The sequence below is a fragment of the Scomber japonicus genome, chromosome 16 (assembly GCF_027409825.1).
Source record: "Scomber japonicus isolate fScoJap1 chromosome 16, fScoJap1.pri, whole genome shotgun sequence".
Classification (NCBI taxonomy): domain Eukaryota; kingdom Metazoa; phylum Chordata; class Actinopteri; order Scombriformes; family Scombridae; genus Scomber; species Scomber japonicus.
Window position 1 is genome coordinate 21,309,907 of NC_070593.1, and position 15,227 is coordinate 21,325,133.

Below are 15,227 nucleotides of genomic sequence, written 5' to 3' on the forward strand. Positions count from 1 at the left end.
TTTTATGAGCTTCTTAGAGACGTTAGCATTTTTTATTGTTGAAACAAATGTGGGAGTGTTGATGGTGTGAACTTCCTTTATGAAATTGTGTTGCTGCTTTGGCTTCATGGAAAAGAAGAGATTTGCAGCTAGTTCCTAATTAAGTTTGGTCACCGTTGTCTGAAAGCTGCCGGTAGATTGAAGAACTAGTATCGATTGTCAGCCTAATTTATTTTATTATTTATTTGTTTCACCTTTAAAATGGGAAGTTGTTGTAACCAGAATGTACATGTCCAATCGAGCCCAAATGATCCATGCTCGATAAGATCTATCTACATGTCAATGTTGAGTCACTAGCTGCGTCCGAAACTCTCAAACATGCTATTTAGTAAGCTGAAACAGTGTGTGAGATTTTATTAGTATGTCCAAACCCTTAGTATGAAACCAATAGTACATGAAGTGCATACTGTTTCTGAGGGAATATTATGGTATTGAAGCACTGGACACTACGCCAGCATAAATATCCCACAATGCAATGCAACAGTGACTATGACAACAACAAAACAGAAAAAACAGAAAATGGCGTAACGTCAATAACACTTCAAGTGAGGTGTCACTTCCCTTGGCTAAATATATTTATAAAATTAGTTCAGAATTTATGGTTGGCAGTTACCATGGTTGCGTGTCTCCAACTGACAAGGCAGCTCTCAGGAAGTGACGTGATAGTTACAGCTCAATGCGATCTCATGCAGAGCAGGTCAACCAGATCCATCTCAGATTTGGTTGAAGCAAGTCTTAAGACCTTCACAACATTATATTGTGGAGCTCTTGAGTTTTCATGGAACGGTGTTGCCATGGCGATGCTGAACATTTGCATGTTTGGCTGTGCAAGAGGAGGCCGTTGTAACTTGACTTCACATTGTCCAATCTAAGAGTCCAGTCCTGAAGTCATAGTTAGTTATTTGTGTGTGTGACAAACATCATCCAGTTTTACACTGAATTCAGATCAATCTACAGATGATCTACAGCAACATCATTAGTATGTTTTCTAGCACCACGTAGTAGACATAAGAGGTGATAGTAATCTCCTACATGCAATGTCCTATAGTCATGTAAATGTATATCCATGCCAGTTGTTAAATGTATTGTTGCATCACTACTACTATCGCCCATAGTATTACTAAGTGGCACATAGTTCATCAAATGTGTAAACAACTTCCATCATGTCATCTCCAGCACCACATGCACACAGGAAATAATGTTTGCACACTGTCTCTTAAACCTGAAAATTCAGAGCTGTAGACCTCTAGTAGCGATACCACGGCTGGCACTTCCTCTGTTGCATGCAATGTGCAAGAGCCCCCTTTCATCACAGCTCACAGCTTTAATTCGAACACGCATATTAAGAAGCCTGCCAGTCCACACAAGTTGTTCTTTTCTCTGCTCCGCTGCTCTTTAAGGCTCTGTGGCGCAGTCCTGTGACCATGCACCCCCGGCTATCTTCACAGTGATATAATATAAAGCAGCTCACCCAGCAATCCCCCTGACGAAAAAGAAAAACGCAGACTCTGTTAAATTCTAAAAACAAAATGTACTGTGTACTGGATGTTATTGTGTCGTATGCTGGAGGAGATTTTTATGAATGACTTCAGTGCAGGATTATCAGATTCCTGGCGAGTTTTTAAACTTTCAATTCTCTTAACTTTGGTTTTATGGCATTTATGTTTGATTACAACATAGAGTGATACATGAGAGGAAAGTAAGGGTTTACAAGTGAGGAAAATAGTCAATGTTGAGCTCACTTAATGTTTTCATAACTTACAAGTGGAAACAGGAAATGGGGACGGTCTAGTGATGTGTATGATATGATAAGAGGAAACTTACTGACCCTATGCTGGGAAGCCAAACATTGTTAAAGCAGAAGTACACAACAACTGCATATTTAAAACCTAGAATTTTATTAGAATACATCATAATAAAATGTACTGAATACTGTATAACATGACATAACTCAATGAAAATGGTCACAACAAAAAAAAAAGACTTGTGGTTTAAAGGCAAATAAGCACCTGTAGCTCTTTATCAAATCAGGTCAGTTGTGTAATGCTGTCAAACCGCCACAGCTGTGTTGTATTGACGCATGTCTACCAGAGTATCTGTCAGCCCATCTTACACTACGAGCAGCAAGTATGTCATGATCAGAAGTGTCACCGCTGCGTGTCTCTCATCTGCAGAGCTTCCGGAGAATTGGACGGACACGAGGGAGACCCTTCTGGAGGGGATGGTGTTCCAGCTCAAGTACTTGGGTGTCACCATGGTGGAGCAGCCCAAAGGAGAGGAGCTGTCCGCGGCGGCTGTCAAGAGGATAGTGGCCACGGTGAGAGAAAAAACACACACACTTATGCTCTTGCAGCGAGCCAAGACACACACACACACACACACACACACACACACACACACACACACACACACACACACACACACACACACACACATAAGTCTTGGTGTTGCCTGAACACAAAATACTCTGAATTTCTTGTCAACGCAGCACTGTTTCAGAAAATGAGTTTCTGTCAAGCACCTATAATATCTTTTCCACACCATCAACTCCACCACTTGAAAACCACAGACATCCAGGAGTTTCCTCTTGCTCTTGACCTGACTGACACCTCGGTGAAAAGTGGCTGGTTGGCTGCCTACTTCTCCCCTCCTACCCCGAGGCCCCGGTTGACATTTAGGAGGAGGATGCAATTAGTTTGGACAGTGTTGCCTCTGTATAAAGGCTCAGCCAGCTTTATCGTGGTAGAGAAGGCTTAATGTTATTGGATCTGGCAGCTCAGTGGATAATGAAGTTAGCAGCGGCAGAATGGTGGGACTAAGGGCTCGATGATATATGTAGAGGGAGGCTCTGATTGGGCCTAATCTGCTCGCTGCCCTTGTTGACCCGCTAAAATGAATGCTGGGCTGCTGAATGGGACCTGTCATATAGTGTAATCTGTTATACTAATATTTTGTCAGGTTGTGGTTGTGACTCACACACACACACACATGCCTGTTCAAATTTGTTTGTGTGCTCTGTAATTTTTTTGGTTAAAGGTTCTTCTCTTTTGTCCACACCCTCCTTTCTTGTTCTCTTTTTTTCTTTCTCTCCCCCTTTTCTTCTCAGGCCAAAGCTAGCGGGAAAAAACTCCAGAAAGTCACGTTAACGGTGTCCCCTCGCGGAATCATCCTTTACGACAGTGCCTCCAACCAGCTGATAGAAAACATCTCCATATACAGGTCAGCCACTCCTCTCCTCTACTCACACGTTCTGCACTATCACCCCAAGCGTGTCCTTATCACCCGCAATAAAACAAAAGTTGTTATACGGGATCTCGCTCTCATTCATCACCAGATGGATGTGAGTGTTAGGAGGTGTGGTGCTCTGAGGAGGCGTGAAGTGTTTGTGTGTGTGAGAGTGAGAGAGAGAGAGAGAGAGCGAGAGAGAAAGAGAGAGAGGGGAGAGTCTATCAGCAGTATGTCTCATCAATCTCATGTCTCTGTGGAACTCTGTAACAGCCGTATGTCTGAGCTAATACCTCAGGTGTGACTGACTGTCTGACACACACACACACACACACACACACGTGTCATGTTTGGGGGCATTACATACACTTGCATTAATTTCCTGGAGAGTCACCCTAACTCTAACCATAACAACCACATGCGTAACTCTAACCTCAACCTTAACTGCTGTTTTCCCCAATTGAAACAGAAACTGTTCCCAATCACACACCATAATAATCTCTAATAATAAATGCCTACAGATCTCACAAAACCCCTTGCCTGCTGCAGCCTGCATGCTTAAAGCTGCCAAACCTTCAATTGGCTTTGAGCTTCTGAGCCAAGCTTGAATCACTCTTCCCAAAAATTCCACATTTATGAGTCTACATATCAAGAAGAGATGGGTCTTGCCATCATTTTTATGCCTCCGCCCCGGTGACAGCTGTGGCCAGAGGCATTATGTTTTCGTGTTGTTCATACGTCCATCTGTACGTTCCATTCTTGTGAACGCAGTATTTCACGGAACACTTTGAGGGAATTTTTAAAAATATTTGGCACAAATGTCCACTTGGATGAACTTTTAATAGTCAATGTTCAAGGTCACTTTGAGAGTTAGACAGAAAATGATAAAGTGATGGCCTTTATTTCCAAAAGGTCAACGTCACTGTGACACCGCAATGTTCTGCAAAAACACTGTTCCTGACTCATTTTGAAAAAGACGAGAGAGAAAGAGAAAGAGAAAGAGAAAGTGAAGGTGGCCAGAGAGAAAACAGTGGCTGTCAAGTGAGCTGGAGACTGAATAAAGAGAGAGAGTGACTGTGTAGCAAGAAGAAATGAGGGAATCGGATAAATAAAACAATATTTTCCAATTGTTCCACGGCAGTGATGTTGCAAACCACAAATGAACACCTCCACATGACCCTGCAGGAAGCTGCTGCATTTGCTGGGTTTAGTGTGAATGCAGCCTGGGATGTAATTGAGATTTATGAATGATACTAAAGTAAAATTGACTTTGTTTCACCATCATCATATTACAATTATTCATCTTACACAGTCCTAACCAGATACATAACCTCATCGCTATGCAAACAGCTGTGTATAAAAAAAGAAAAAAGCCCCAAAACAAATGCATGTTCTAGCCACATCAAGATCGTTAGGACACAAGGTGGTGGTGCTCATGGGAAATGTAGTCTTCTTTCTGGGGAAACACTACTGCTTTTTTCCACAAGCGCTGCTTAAATCAACACAAAGTAAAAGCTCTTTGTTTTTTTTTAAGTCTTCATAACTATATTATTATGAGTCTGGACAGACATGGATGTAAATTGCAACTTGACTTGCTGGCAGAGGTATACAACCCTGAGGTGATATTTCTAGTTTTTTCAAGCATGGATAACCCTGTGTTGAATCATTTCTTCCAAAATCTTACAGATGACAAAATCTCAATTGCTGACAGCTTTCTGATGTTAGCCTGGGCCCGTTCGATTGACACCAACATCATTTCTAGATTTCCAGTGTCACCTTGGGATGAAATTATATTTTACAGCAAAGTTTCAGTCTTATAGCTTTCTTCTCTTCCCAGTTTTGCATTTTATTTCACCAGGATGGAAGTTAATTTCTCATTTCTCTCTATATTAAACCTGGTCTCTACATCACTGGGCTGTTTTTAGACTGAACCCGAGTAACATTTCACACTTCAGTCCCAGGAAGGAAGGGTGAGACAGAATGACCGACATCGCTGTCTTAGACTGAGATCAAATTGAATCAATATGGTGCTTAAATTACTTAGCTGTAAGTGCACACCGAACTGACATCAACATCGTCTGTAGTATTTCCTGTGCAAATGGGATTCACTGACAGTTAGGGATCCTATTAATAATTATTTTCACCATTGATTCATTTGGTAATTTGAAATGTAAAGTGTCAGAAACAGGGGAAAAATGACAATTATAGTGTTCAAATAGCTTGTTTTGTCTGAGGAACAGTCCAAATCTTTACATGTAGGTAAGAAGTTGGAACTAGATACTGTTTTTGCTTGAAAAATAACTCATTTTTCTTTTGTGGGAAATTACTGACTTCTTCATTAATAGATTAATGGCTTGGTTAAGAATGTTCGAAAAAGGTGAAAAATGTTAATCCTTGTTTCCTAAAGCTCAAATTGACATCCTGAAATGGTTTGCTTTCTCCCAACCAACAGTCCACAACCTCAAAGATATTCAGTTTACTGTAAAAGAAGATTAAAGAAAGCACAACATATCTACATTAGAGAAGCTACAACCAGACTCAAATAGATAAATGACTAATAGAGTAATTTACCAAACGTTGCAGCTCTGAAACAAAATACTGAATGCACGCAATCCCTCTTTTCTCCATTGCCTCTCTATTTAAAATCTGCTCTGAATGTGAACCCTCTCATTTGAAGAACATGAATTAAACAGTAGAACAATTAAAAGGCTGACTGCGTGAGGTGAGTCCAGCTGTGACCTCAAGATGGTTTGCAGGCATAAAGCAGCTGGTTGTAGCTCGCTCTCTTCCCAAGACATCTGGGAAGAAGACGGACGACCAATAAAAGAAACAGATCTGCCCAGACACCCAATCCCCCTCCCTTGCAAACACACTGTAAATCACTGTTGTGTTGTTCAGACCACAGATGTGATTCTTAAACCCCCTTTTTATTTTTTATTGATTTACCATGTCCACTCCTTATATACTTTACTCTTTAGTTAACCGAGTGTGTGACTATGCCACAGTGAAGTTAACAGTCGGAGCAAAGTGCCGATGCTCGAAGGAGAAAGGAAGGACAGATGGCAGACATTCATTATAGCCTCCCTCCATCGTTTTGGGTCTCCCTCCCCAACTGTCCGGCGTATCCATCACTTTGGTCTTTGGCTTAATGGCATCACGATCAAACAGTGGAGAGAAGCAATTTGTGGAGCATCAGAGCATCATTTAGAAGCTCACTCCGCACCTGAGACCGATACCTCTGGTACATGCCGCACAGAAGAACGCAACAGTGCAGCTTCACACCTCCTCAGCAGATCACCTCCCACACCACACAGCCAGGAGCACTCACCTCTCTCTGTGGGAGCCTTTTCATGTACCCAAGAGCGGCCAGGCCCAATCTGAAAGCTATAATTTAAAACTCTGTGTGTGTCAAAGTCGTTAAACAGGTGGGGTGGACATGGCTGGGGAGTGTATGTAGCAACTTGAACTAAAACAGCGCAGATGTCCAATGCACACGTGTTCAGTGTTGATTCACGTACCTGCTCACAGCTACAGTATGACTGTAAATGCAGCTGGTGGGTTTTTTTTTTCTATTACACTTCAGAGAAGTGCTAGATTGAGTTTAAATTAGATTTCCGGATTAGTTTAAGGGCTTAGTGCAGATGATGACCCCGTTTGATCTGTAAATAAATGTAAACATTTTTTTTATTAAAGTGTATGTGTGTGTGTTTCTATGTGTGTGTTTCAGAATATCGTATTGCACGGCTGACAAGATGCACGACAAAGTGTTTGCCTACATCGTCCAGAGTCAACACAACGAGACTCTGGAGTGTCATGCCTTCCTCTGCACTAAGAGAAAAATGGTGAGTAAACGAGTGTAATTATGTGTCACTGCACGAGTGGGCTGTTTACTCTCAAAGGTGTGCAATGATATAATTATCATCATACTCACCTAATGTTTAAAAGAAATTGGATCAAAAATATAAAGGAAAATGTTTTTTAATGTCATAATCCAGCTGAAAGCTGTTGGTTACTAAAGAATAAATGCAGTAAATGACTTCATATTCTGCACACAGCCGAGTTCTGCATGCAGGTAACCGATGCAGCTTTTGCTCCCGGCGATTTCTGTGGAAAGTACTTCATGCAGATATCCTCTATTGCAAAGAGACCTCAGAACAACCTCACAATTACTTTTAATCACACTTGACTGGTATGTACTGTATGCAAATGTCCAAGTATGAAGTCAGGAGCAAGACGAGGATTCGAGCGCATGAAGGGCGGGGAAGGCTGTTATCCCTCTCTCACATTCTCTCCATCCCTGGAGGTTTGCTGAACGAATGAGCCGCTCCCTCCTCTTCCTTCCCGTCGCTAATTTAGCTCTGGCCAAAAGGCCACGTATCCTCCTCAGTTACGTAAACAACATGTCATGAAGACTACAGGTTTCTATTCCTCCACTTGAGCCTTCCGTGGAGGAACTCTTCCTTGTGTCAGTGGTCAGTTCCTGTTTTTATAGCGCTCTATAGCTCCTCACGTTCCTGGAGCTTCCTTCCTGTTGGATGAAACGTACATGAGTGTTCTTCATCTAATGTTTGGCCGTGTCTCTCTCCCTCCATGTTGTCTGTGTCTATCTGTCTCCCTCCAAACAGGCGCAGGCGGTAACCCTAACGGTGGCTCAGGCTTTCAGAGTGGCGTTTGAATTCTGGCAGGCTGCCAAGGAAGGTACGCATGGTCGCCCCCGACAACCGGAGTGTGACGGATGAGTGAAAACGTTCCCCTCTTCCCCCTCTTCCCCCTCTTCCCTCTCCTCCCCCACTGTCAGTATTCTCCACTCTTGCTGTATACATCCGTTTTCTAGCACGGGCCGGCCAAACAATGACTTTAATCCTGCGGTTGCTCGGGCAACGTGGAAACATAAATTTGCTTGTGTCTTCCTGGTTTTGGCCTTGACACCCCACTACAGGGGTCATGTGAAATGCTGGAGATCTGTCTGGCTGCTCGAGTCGCCAGTCACTGTTGTCTTTTCTCTCTTTTGCACGTGCACACACACACACACACACACACACACACACACACACACTCACTTGGACAGAGGAATGTCTCAATTGATTGAACCTGTCTCTTCCTGTAGTTGTGAAATCACCGCCCAGGGAGCAGAGGAGACCAGCTTTAGTTTAGCGATGCCTCTTTATTACAGGCAACTTAGTCACTGGTGAGACTCATCTAGGTATTGACAGATGAGGAGTGGGGGAGAAATTAAGGTGAGCCTGAGGCAGAAGTGGGCTGAACGGGAGTAAGTCATTACTGCGAGAACAGAACTGACGTGTGTGAGAACTGGGATTTTCCCTCAATATATTTTTATCACCCTCTGCGCCCCACTAAATAAAAATGTTGCTTCTCCTCTTTATTATTTATATATCTTTTTCTTTTTTTTTTTCTTTTTTTCTTAATATATCTTGACTTGTAAAGCGTTCAGCCTCTTGTGAATTTACGAGCACCCTTAATAGTAGAGCACACTGAGGAGATAAGCGGGCGGTGCGTGTTGAGGCTCGGCCGTGGACGCAGCGGGCGATCAAAGTGCTGCGTAAGGACGGTGTCACACACAAGCAGCTCGTTCCTTTTGTACAGCTCAGCAGAACACGCGTGTAATTTACTGCATGTATGACTCCAGCGTAAATGAGCAGTTGTGAGGACACATAATATCGGCTTCTACATCACCCACCCACCCCCTCCTCTCCCTCTCTCTCTCTCTCTCTCTCTTCACTTCATCTTTACATGTGTGTTGCTGCTATTTGAATCCAATGATTATCTATTGTTGCTGTCTGTCTTGTGTTGCACCTGGCACCTTGATCCCCCCCACCCCCCCACCCCTCCTCCTCCCTTCCTCCCTCCCTCCCTATCTAGTTGAGTTATTTACTTCTTCTCTCTCCTCCTCCCTCCATCCCAGCACTCGCTTCTGTTTATTATAAAGAGAGACGGGTGAAGAAGAAGAGGAGGAGAGCGGTGAAGGTGGGGGATGGGGATGGGGATGGGGGATGAAGAGCGAGAGAGAGGGGGCAAGAGAGCATGAAAAGGCGGGGCGGGGAGAGGGTGTCGGGGATGTCGAGAGAGAGAAAGGCAAACGATTGTGTGCGTGTGTCAGTGGGAGCTCAACCCCATGACAGATTCAGTGTCAGTGTCATTGATCCTGTCTCACTCGAAGGCGAGCTTATTTATTCAGCCCTTTAGAGACCCCACACTCGTACTGTATGAAAATTCCAGCCGTCTTTTTTTTTTTTCATTCACCCCACATTTCTACCCCGTCTTCTTCTTCTTCTTCTTCTACTGTGGTGTTCAGGAATGTTTTAATGTGGGTGCATGGAGAAATGAAGAAATGGAGAAAGACAGAGGGGGGTATTTTTTTTCCAAGATCAAGGCCATGCCTCACGCCTCTTCATTTGTGTGTGTGTGTGTGTGTGTGTGTGTGTGTGTGTGTGTGTGTGTGTTTCTGAATTGAATGTTAAGAACTGCAAATTAGCGCACCCATCCTTCTCGCTCTTTCTCTCTTTCTGTCTTTATTTTCTTATGTATCACACATTCTCACACAATCTTCACCTCGCCTCGTTTAGTTTTTTTCCCTTCTTCTTCTTCTTCTTCTCCGAGGCTGGCCTAGTAAGCTGTTTAATTTGCTGAGCTATTTTCTCCCAGTTCACTCCAGTGTCACCGATAAAGGAGAACCAATGCCGAGCTAGTAGAGGGTTGCAGCAAGGGGAAGAGGAGAATCTTTTTTCCCCCCTTTTTTTATCAAAAAGAGTAGTGGTTTTCTCTTGTGGTGCTGAAGAAGAAAGTAAAATGAAGAGAAGTGGTGGGGGGGCGGGGGGGGGTGAAAAAAAATCCTTTCCAGTCTGTTTCATTAAAGTTACAAGACCCCAGAGGATCAGGGCAGGAAGAGAGGGGTGTCTGTGTATGAAATGAGCAACAAACTAGGCAGACAAACTCTCCTCCACCACCCACCGCAGTTCTCCACAGCCCACCACACATTCCTGACCCACATTCCTCTGTATATTACAGCTCCACATCTCTCTCTCTCTTTCTCTCTCTCTCTCTCTCTCTCTCTATAGGAGATCAGTGTTCGTAGAATATTCACTCTAAACACCATCACCAGCTTTGAACTGGCGTATCTTTTTAAGCTGGTTCCATGTTTCGCAGATACTCGAGTCAGAGTGAAAAGCAAGGCCGTGAGGGAAGGGGGGGGGAAAGCAGGTGCCAGGGGAAATTTTTGTAACACTGCCATCGCTTAGCTACCTGGGCTCATGGGAAATTGCATGTTTTTTGTTTTGCACACCGAAAATAGTTATGACATTTTTAAAAAACACCTACTTTTTGTTAGCCGGATATCGAAATAGCCATTTAATCTCTGAGCACAAGGTTAGGGTTAAGGTCACCTCGGCATCAGTGGAAAGGAAGTTATTTTAGATGATAGAGATGGGTGTTTATATGAGCATTTGTGTGTGTAGACTTAAAGTGGTTTATGTGAGCAGTATTGTGCAGGAAATACAATCAAACTTGATGACCTGCATTATGTAGTAAACCTTCTTCTTGGCAAGTGAGCAGAGATGATTATCCATTGGACACAGTCTATTTAAACACACTCACCGTTTAGATATAAATATCAAGTGTGTCTATAATCTTTTGAAGCTCTGGCCTCAAGGTTTTTTCTTCTGGCAGATGGTTGGAGTAATGGCTTTAACCTTATCTGCCAATTAAGTCCTGCTAATTTGTTTACACACATTTTATGCTTGGTTAGTGAGACATTTAATACACACGTGGGTTTTTTTTTAGCAGTTAGATAAATGAACAGCTCCTGCGCTCACATCGTGGTTACATGTTTCTAAATCACAGCGAGTCGTCACTGACAGCTCTTCTTTCTTTTTTTTTGTTCTTTTTGTCTTCCTCCTCAATCTCCCGTCTTCAGAGAAAGAGAAGCGAGTGAAGTCGGGTTCAGACGGAGAAGGAGCCAGCAACTCCCAGTCAGAGAGCTCGGCCAGCCTTGCCAGCCTGAAGGGAGGAGGTGAGTCACGTCGCCCGTCATCACGTCTTTTCTCTCTCTTCTGTCACAGCGGTCGTAGCCTCGGGGGAAGGAAGAGTACTCAGCCACTTGTCAAAGGTTGGCCTATATCGAGGCTCCGGTTCAGCTGACAGCAATCTTGCGTCTGCTCGGGTATTGTTTTCACCGTAGCATCATCACAATGAACAGCAAATGACATTTTTTTGGGGGGTAATTATGTATGATGATAATGGTAATGATGATGCTCTCTTTTAATTTGGAAGCATTAAAGCGAATTCACCATGTTGTGGATCCATTAAAAGCAAAACAAGTCTCGCTTCACAGATTCCCCATGACATTTTCAGATATTAAAGAACCGTTCGTGGTAAATATAACAAACAAATAATGTTTTGTGCAAATCTGGTAACATAATGTCAGTCCTGTTTTATAAAAAGCATGGAAAGAGGGCTACGTTTTCTCTGACCTAATTGTTCGATCAGATTTATTAAGATTCCAGGGCTTTAAATACGATTTGTGTCTTCTTAACTTGTAGCGCATGACCTCAAGGCATTATTAGCTCCGTGTTTTGTCCACACATATAAAAGAAGACGAGGAGCGTCCTGTAGCCTGTGGCAGAACGGCTCATTCTTCTGTGTTTGTGCTTCTGCCTTTTCACTGTCACGCTTAATACACCCAATGTTCACATTCTCCCTGATCCATTAGATAATAGAAGCTTCGGTTATAGACGGACTTAGCCTTTTTTCGTTATTGTTTTGTTTTTGCAATTCCAATAACATCTAAAAACCGCCTCCCCCCCTCTGCCCTGGCCAGGTGGCCTCCAGCCAGGGAGAGATCTCTCTAAATCTGTTCTGACACTTTATTTGGGGCTGTGGCCCTGGATGTTTTGCGTTTTATGGCTGACATGGGTTTTTATGGATGATCCCCAGTGAGAAGACTCAACAAAGTAGGACTTGGAAACAAATCGTGGCAACAGAGAGGCACGACATGCGCTCGACCCGAACATTATCCCGCTGGCCATTCAGTGGATCATTCGGTTGCCAGCGGGTTGGATTTCTGCAACGCAAATTGGCATCATTGCACAGCAGAGTAATGCGCGGTAGAAGAGTGCCTTATGAAACAGGCAGAGTGTTTTTTCTCTTCGGCCAGAGGTTGCGTCCTAAAGCGGTGATTGGGGACAGCAGAGCTTTAGAGGCATCAGAAGGTTACAGTTACGTACCCTTCAGTTTGGCCGATCGATTGGCACGCCACTGAGTCACAGCGACTCTCAGGATCAGTGGTGTTATCAGAGCCGAGTCAGCTTTATTCATGAGATATGATACCTTCCACTCTCTCCCGGCGCCAGGCTTCTTACAGTGGCTACATAATATATCTGCTGCTTCACTGTTAGGAGCGTCTTCCTTACAGGGTTCAACATATCAGCCCCACTTCCACCTTAACAAACAACACTCGGAGGCATTACCCTCAGATGAGCCTGGAATGACAGTCCCAGCCCCACAATATTGCCTTCTTCATAAAGGGAGCATTCTCTAAATGCCTTTGAGCCAGTGTTGACAGAGAGGGCAAGCTTGAAAGGAGTCGCTGTCATAGCCTGACTCAGTGTGCGAGCCCCTGTTTTGAGCAAATGGCCGAGTTCAGTTAAGGATATTAATTTCAAGCACAGAAGAGTTAAGTTTCTAGAAGCCACTGAGCTTTTCCTTTTCTCAACGGGCAACATTAGCTTAAAGAGTAGACAGACATTAGGGTTGACACACATTATTGACACACATTAATCACCATGCGAGGCCATTACAAGCCAATCTCATTACAGATCAGTGGTGTCACCGTGGTTCGGTGTGCAAGTCAGGGGGTTACTCCATGCTCACTTATCACAGAGTGACAATGCACAGATGGTCACATCGATGAGGAGCATTAGAAACTTGATAAGGAAACGTAGTAAAGACTTCCACCACGACTGTATTCTTACACTTGCATCAAGGTTTGAAGATTTTCACGCATTTATATGTAAATTTTCTGAAATCTTCTGTATTGCAGAGGTAGCCACAGGGACGCTTCTGGATTTGGCAGAGGGGGCCAATATGGCGCTGGTCCACTCAGGAACAAAGCAGAGCGAATCGGATCCCTTTATGGTGCATAATCACGCTACAGAGAACAACAATACTGTATGGGTAAGACAAGAGTCGGGGCTGGTCAGTGAGTTTTAGCTGTTCAGGCTCGATACGATGGACTGTACCTGTTGTAGATTCTACAGTCATGCTGCTGCTGCTGCTGCTGCTACACTGAGTTAGACAATAGTCTATTGAACAGAGCTGGTATTCTCAACTGGTCACATAGCTGTAGAGGGTGTGGGGCTCAGACCATTTCATGTTAGAGAAAAGCAGTGAGTTAATATGGACACACAAGTAAAACATTTGCATAAATAAGCACTGTTGACTTTTTCACCCTAACTTTATCTTTAACCTCCTCTTGTGTTTCTGTCTGGCAGGAGTTGGAGGACGGTCTGGACGAGGCTTTCTCAAGGTGAGAAGAAGTGCAGGTTTTGGGGTTTTTCCTTGCATCCCCGGTACCGGCTAAACAGCCACACAAGCCGCTCTTGAAATAGCCACCTGCGGTTTGAGCTGCTCTCGTAAAGCCACCGCCTCTGCTCGCCTCACCCCGGTGAACTCTCGCACACAGGAGACAGACTCAGTTTACAGGTCCTGGCAGCAGACACCTGTCCTGAGTCATGCTGCCTCCGTAGGCTCTGTTTACCATCGACTCAGGCCCTCACACCCGTTTCTCATGAACTCTCCCTGTCAGGAAGCCTGTGATTTTTAATGGGGAGCACATTGCTGTAGAATTTATACCACATATCTTTTTTTATTGTTGCTCTTTTTGAATAATTTCATGGCCTATTTAAAAGAAGCATCGAGATAGATTAAAAGCAAGAAGTTCAGGTATTGTGATTTTCTGGTTCAAAGCTGAAAAGAGAGTGCACTGCCAGTGTTGATTGGAATACCTTAAACTCAATCTATGCCATCAACAACTAATCAGAATGGAGACGGAGTCGTCTGTGATTAATGTTTCAATTTAGTTAGCATCAGCAGCATTCTGATAAGCTTTGGTGGTCTGCTGTCAGGTTGGACAGAGCAACTGTTTACAGCTATTTGTTTTAGGCCTCGGTAAAGACTCACTCAACCCTTTATTAGTGCATTTATTTCCTTTTGGCTCCGCTTTTCATTCCCTCCGCTAATTTGACAGTGGCTCCCTCTTTATTCTCACTTTTATTTAGTAGAGGGAGAATGGGCTCCACAGTCTCCGTAATCAAGCGCTAAGAGGCCATTTTAGCCCCCCACCACCACCGCCCCCGTTATCGGATGATTATTTGTCTGCACACGCTGTAATTACACCCCAACACCGTTAATCTTCCACTCTGTGATTAATGAGGATGCTCCCAGCATAAGCATCGATGTATCCAGATGTAGATTTCAGTAATTGAGGGATATTCAGGGGGGGCCCGAGGGCCAGGTTAAAGTCTTTGTCCGTTAGGAGAAGGTGATTGCACTGGTAGATGTTGGAATAAGAGCATAGGGAAAAATTAGAGACAATTTATGGTTCTGTGAATGAGGACGTTGCTGAATGGTAGTATTTTTTTCCACTCTACTTGATTGTTGGTGTTGCACATGGGTGCGGTTACAAGTAAGAACCGAGTTGAGCAACCTAAATGTTTTGAGTTTTTGAGTTGAGCAACCTTGTGATCACTATATTTTGTGAGTAATTTCCTCCACCATATTATTTCACATAAAAACACTATGAACAGCAGAGATTAGTGGTCATAGGATGTAACCTAAATTAGTATTAGAGTACTACAGCCTCATCCTCAACCCCAAAAATGCTGGAGATCATACTATTCCCTTCCTGCCACACCAAAGTTTTCAATCTGAGCATCAAACAGTCTTTTCAC

At 43.6% G+C, this 15,227-nt stretch overlaps 1 protein-coding gene across 2 annotated transcripts in view; it reads left to right on the top strand.

Moving 5' to 3' along the window:
* ldlrap1b (low density lipoprotein receptor adaptor protein 1b) overlaps positions 1-15,227 on the top strand; it is a 30,672-nt gene that overhangs the window by 13,600 nt on the left and 1,845 nt on the right. The window contains exons 2-8 of one of the 2 annotated variants that reach the window (XM_053335245.1): positions 2,214-2,356; positions 3,146-3,258; positions 6,992-7,106; positions 7,890-7,962; positions 11,195-11,290; positions 13,319-13,452; positions 13,770-13,804. In XM_053335245.1, the coding sequence (XP_053191220.1) occupies positions 2,214-2,356; positions 3,146-3,258; positions 6,992-7,106; positions 7,890-7,962; positions 11,195-11,290; positions 13,319-13,452; positions 13,770-13,804 (709 nt within the window). The remainder of the gene's footprint in view (positions 1-2,213; positions 2,357-3,145; positions 3,259-6,991; positions 7,107-7,889; positions 7,963-11,194; positions 11,291-13,318; positions 13,453-13,769; positions 13,805-15,227) is intronic. The other variant, XM_053335247.1, reaches the window with a different exon arrangement.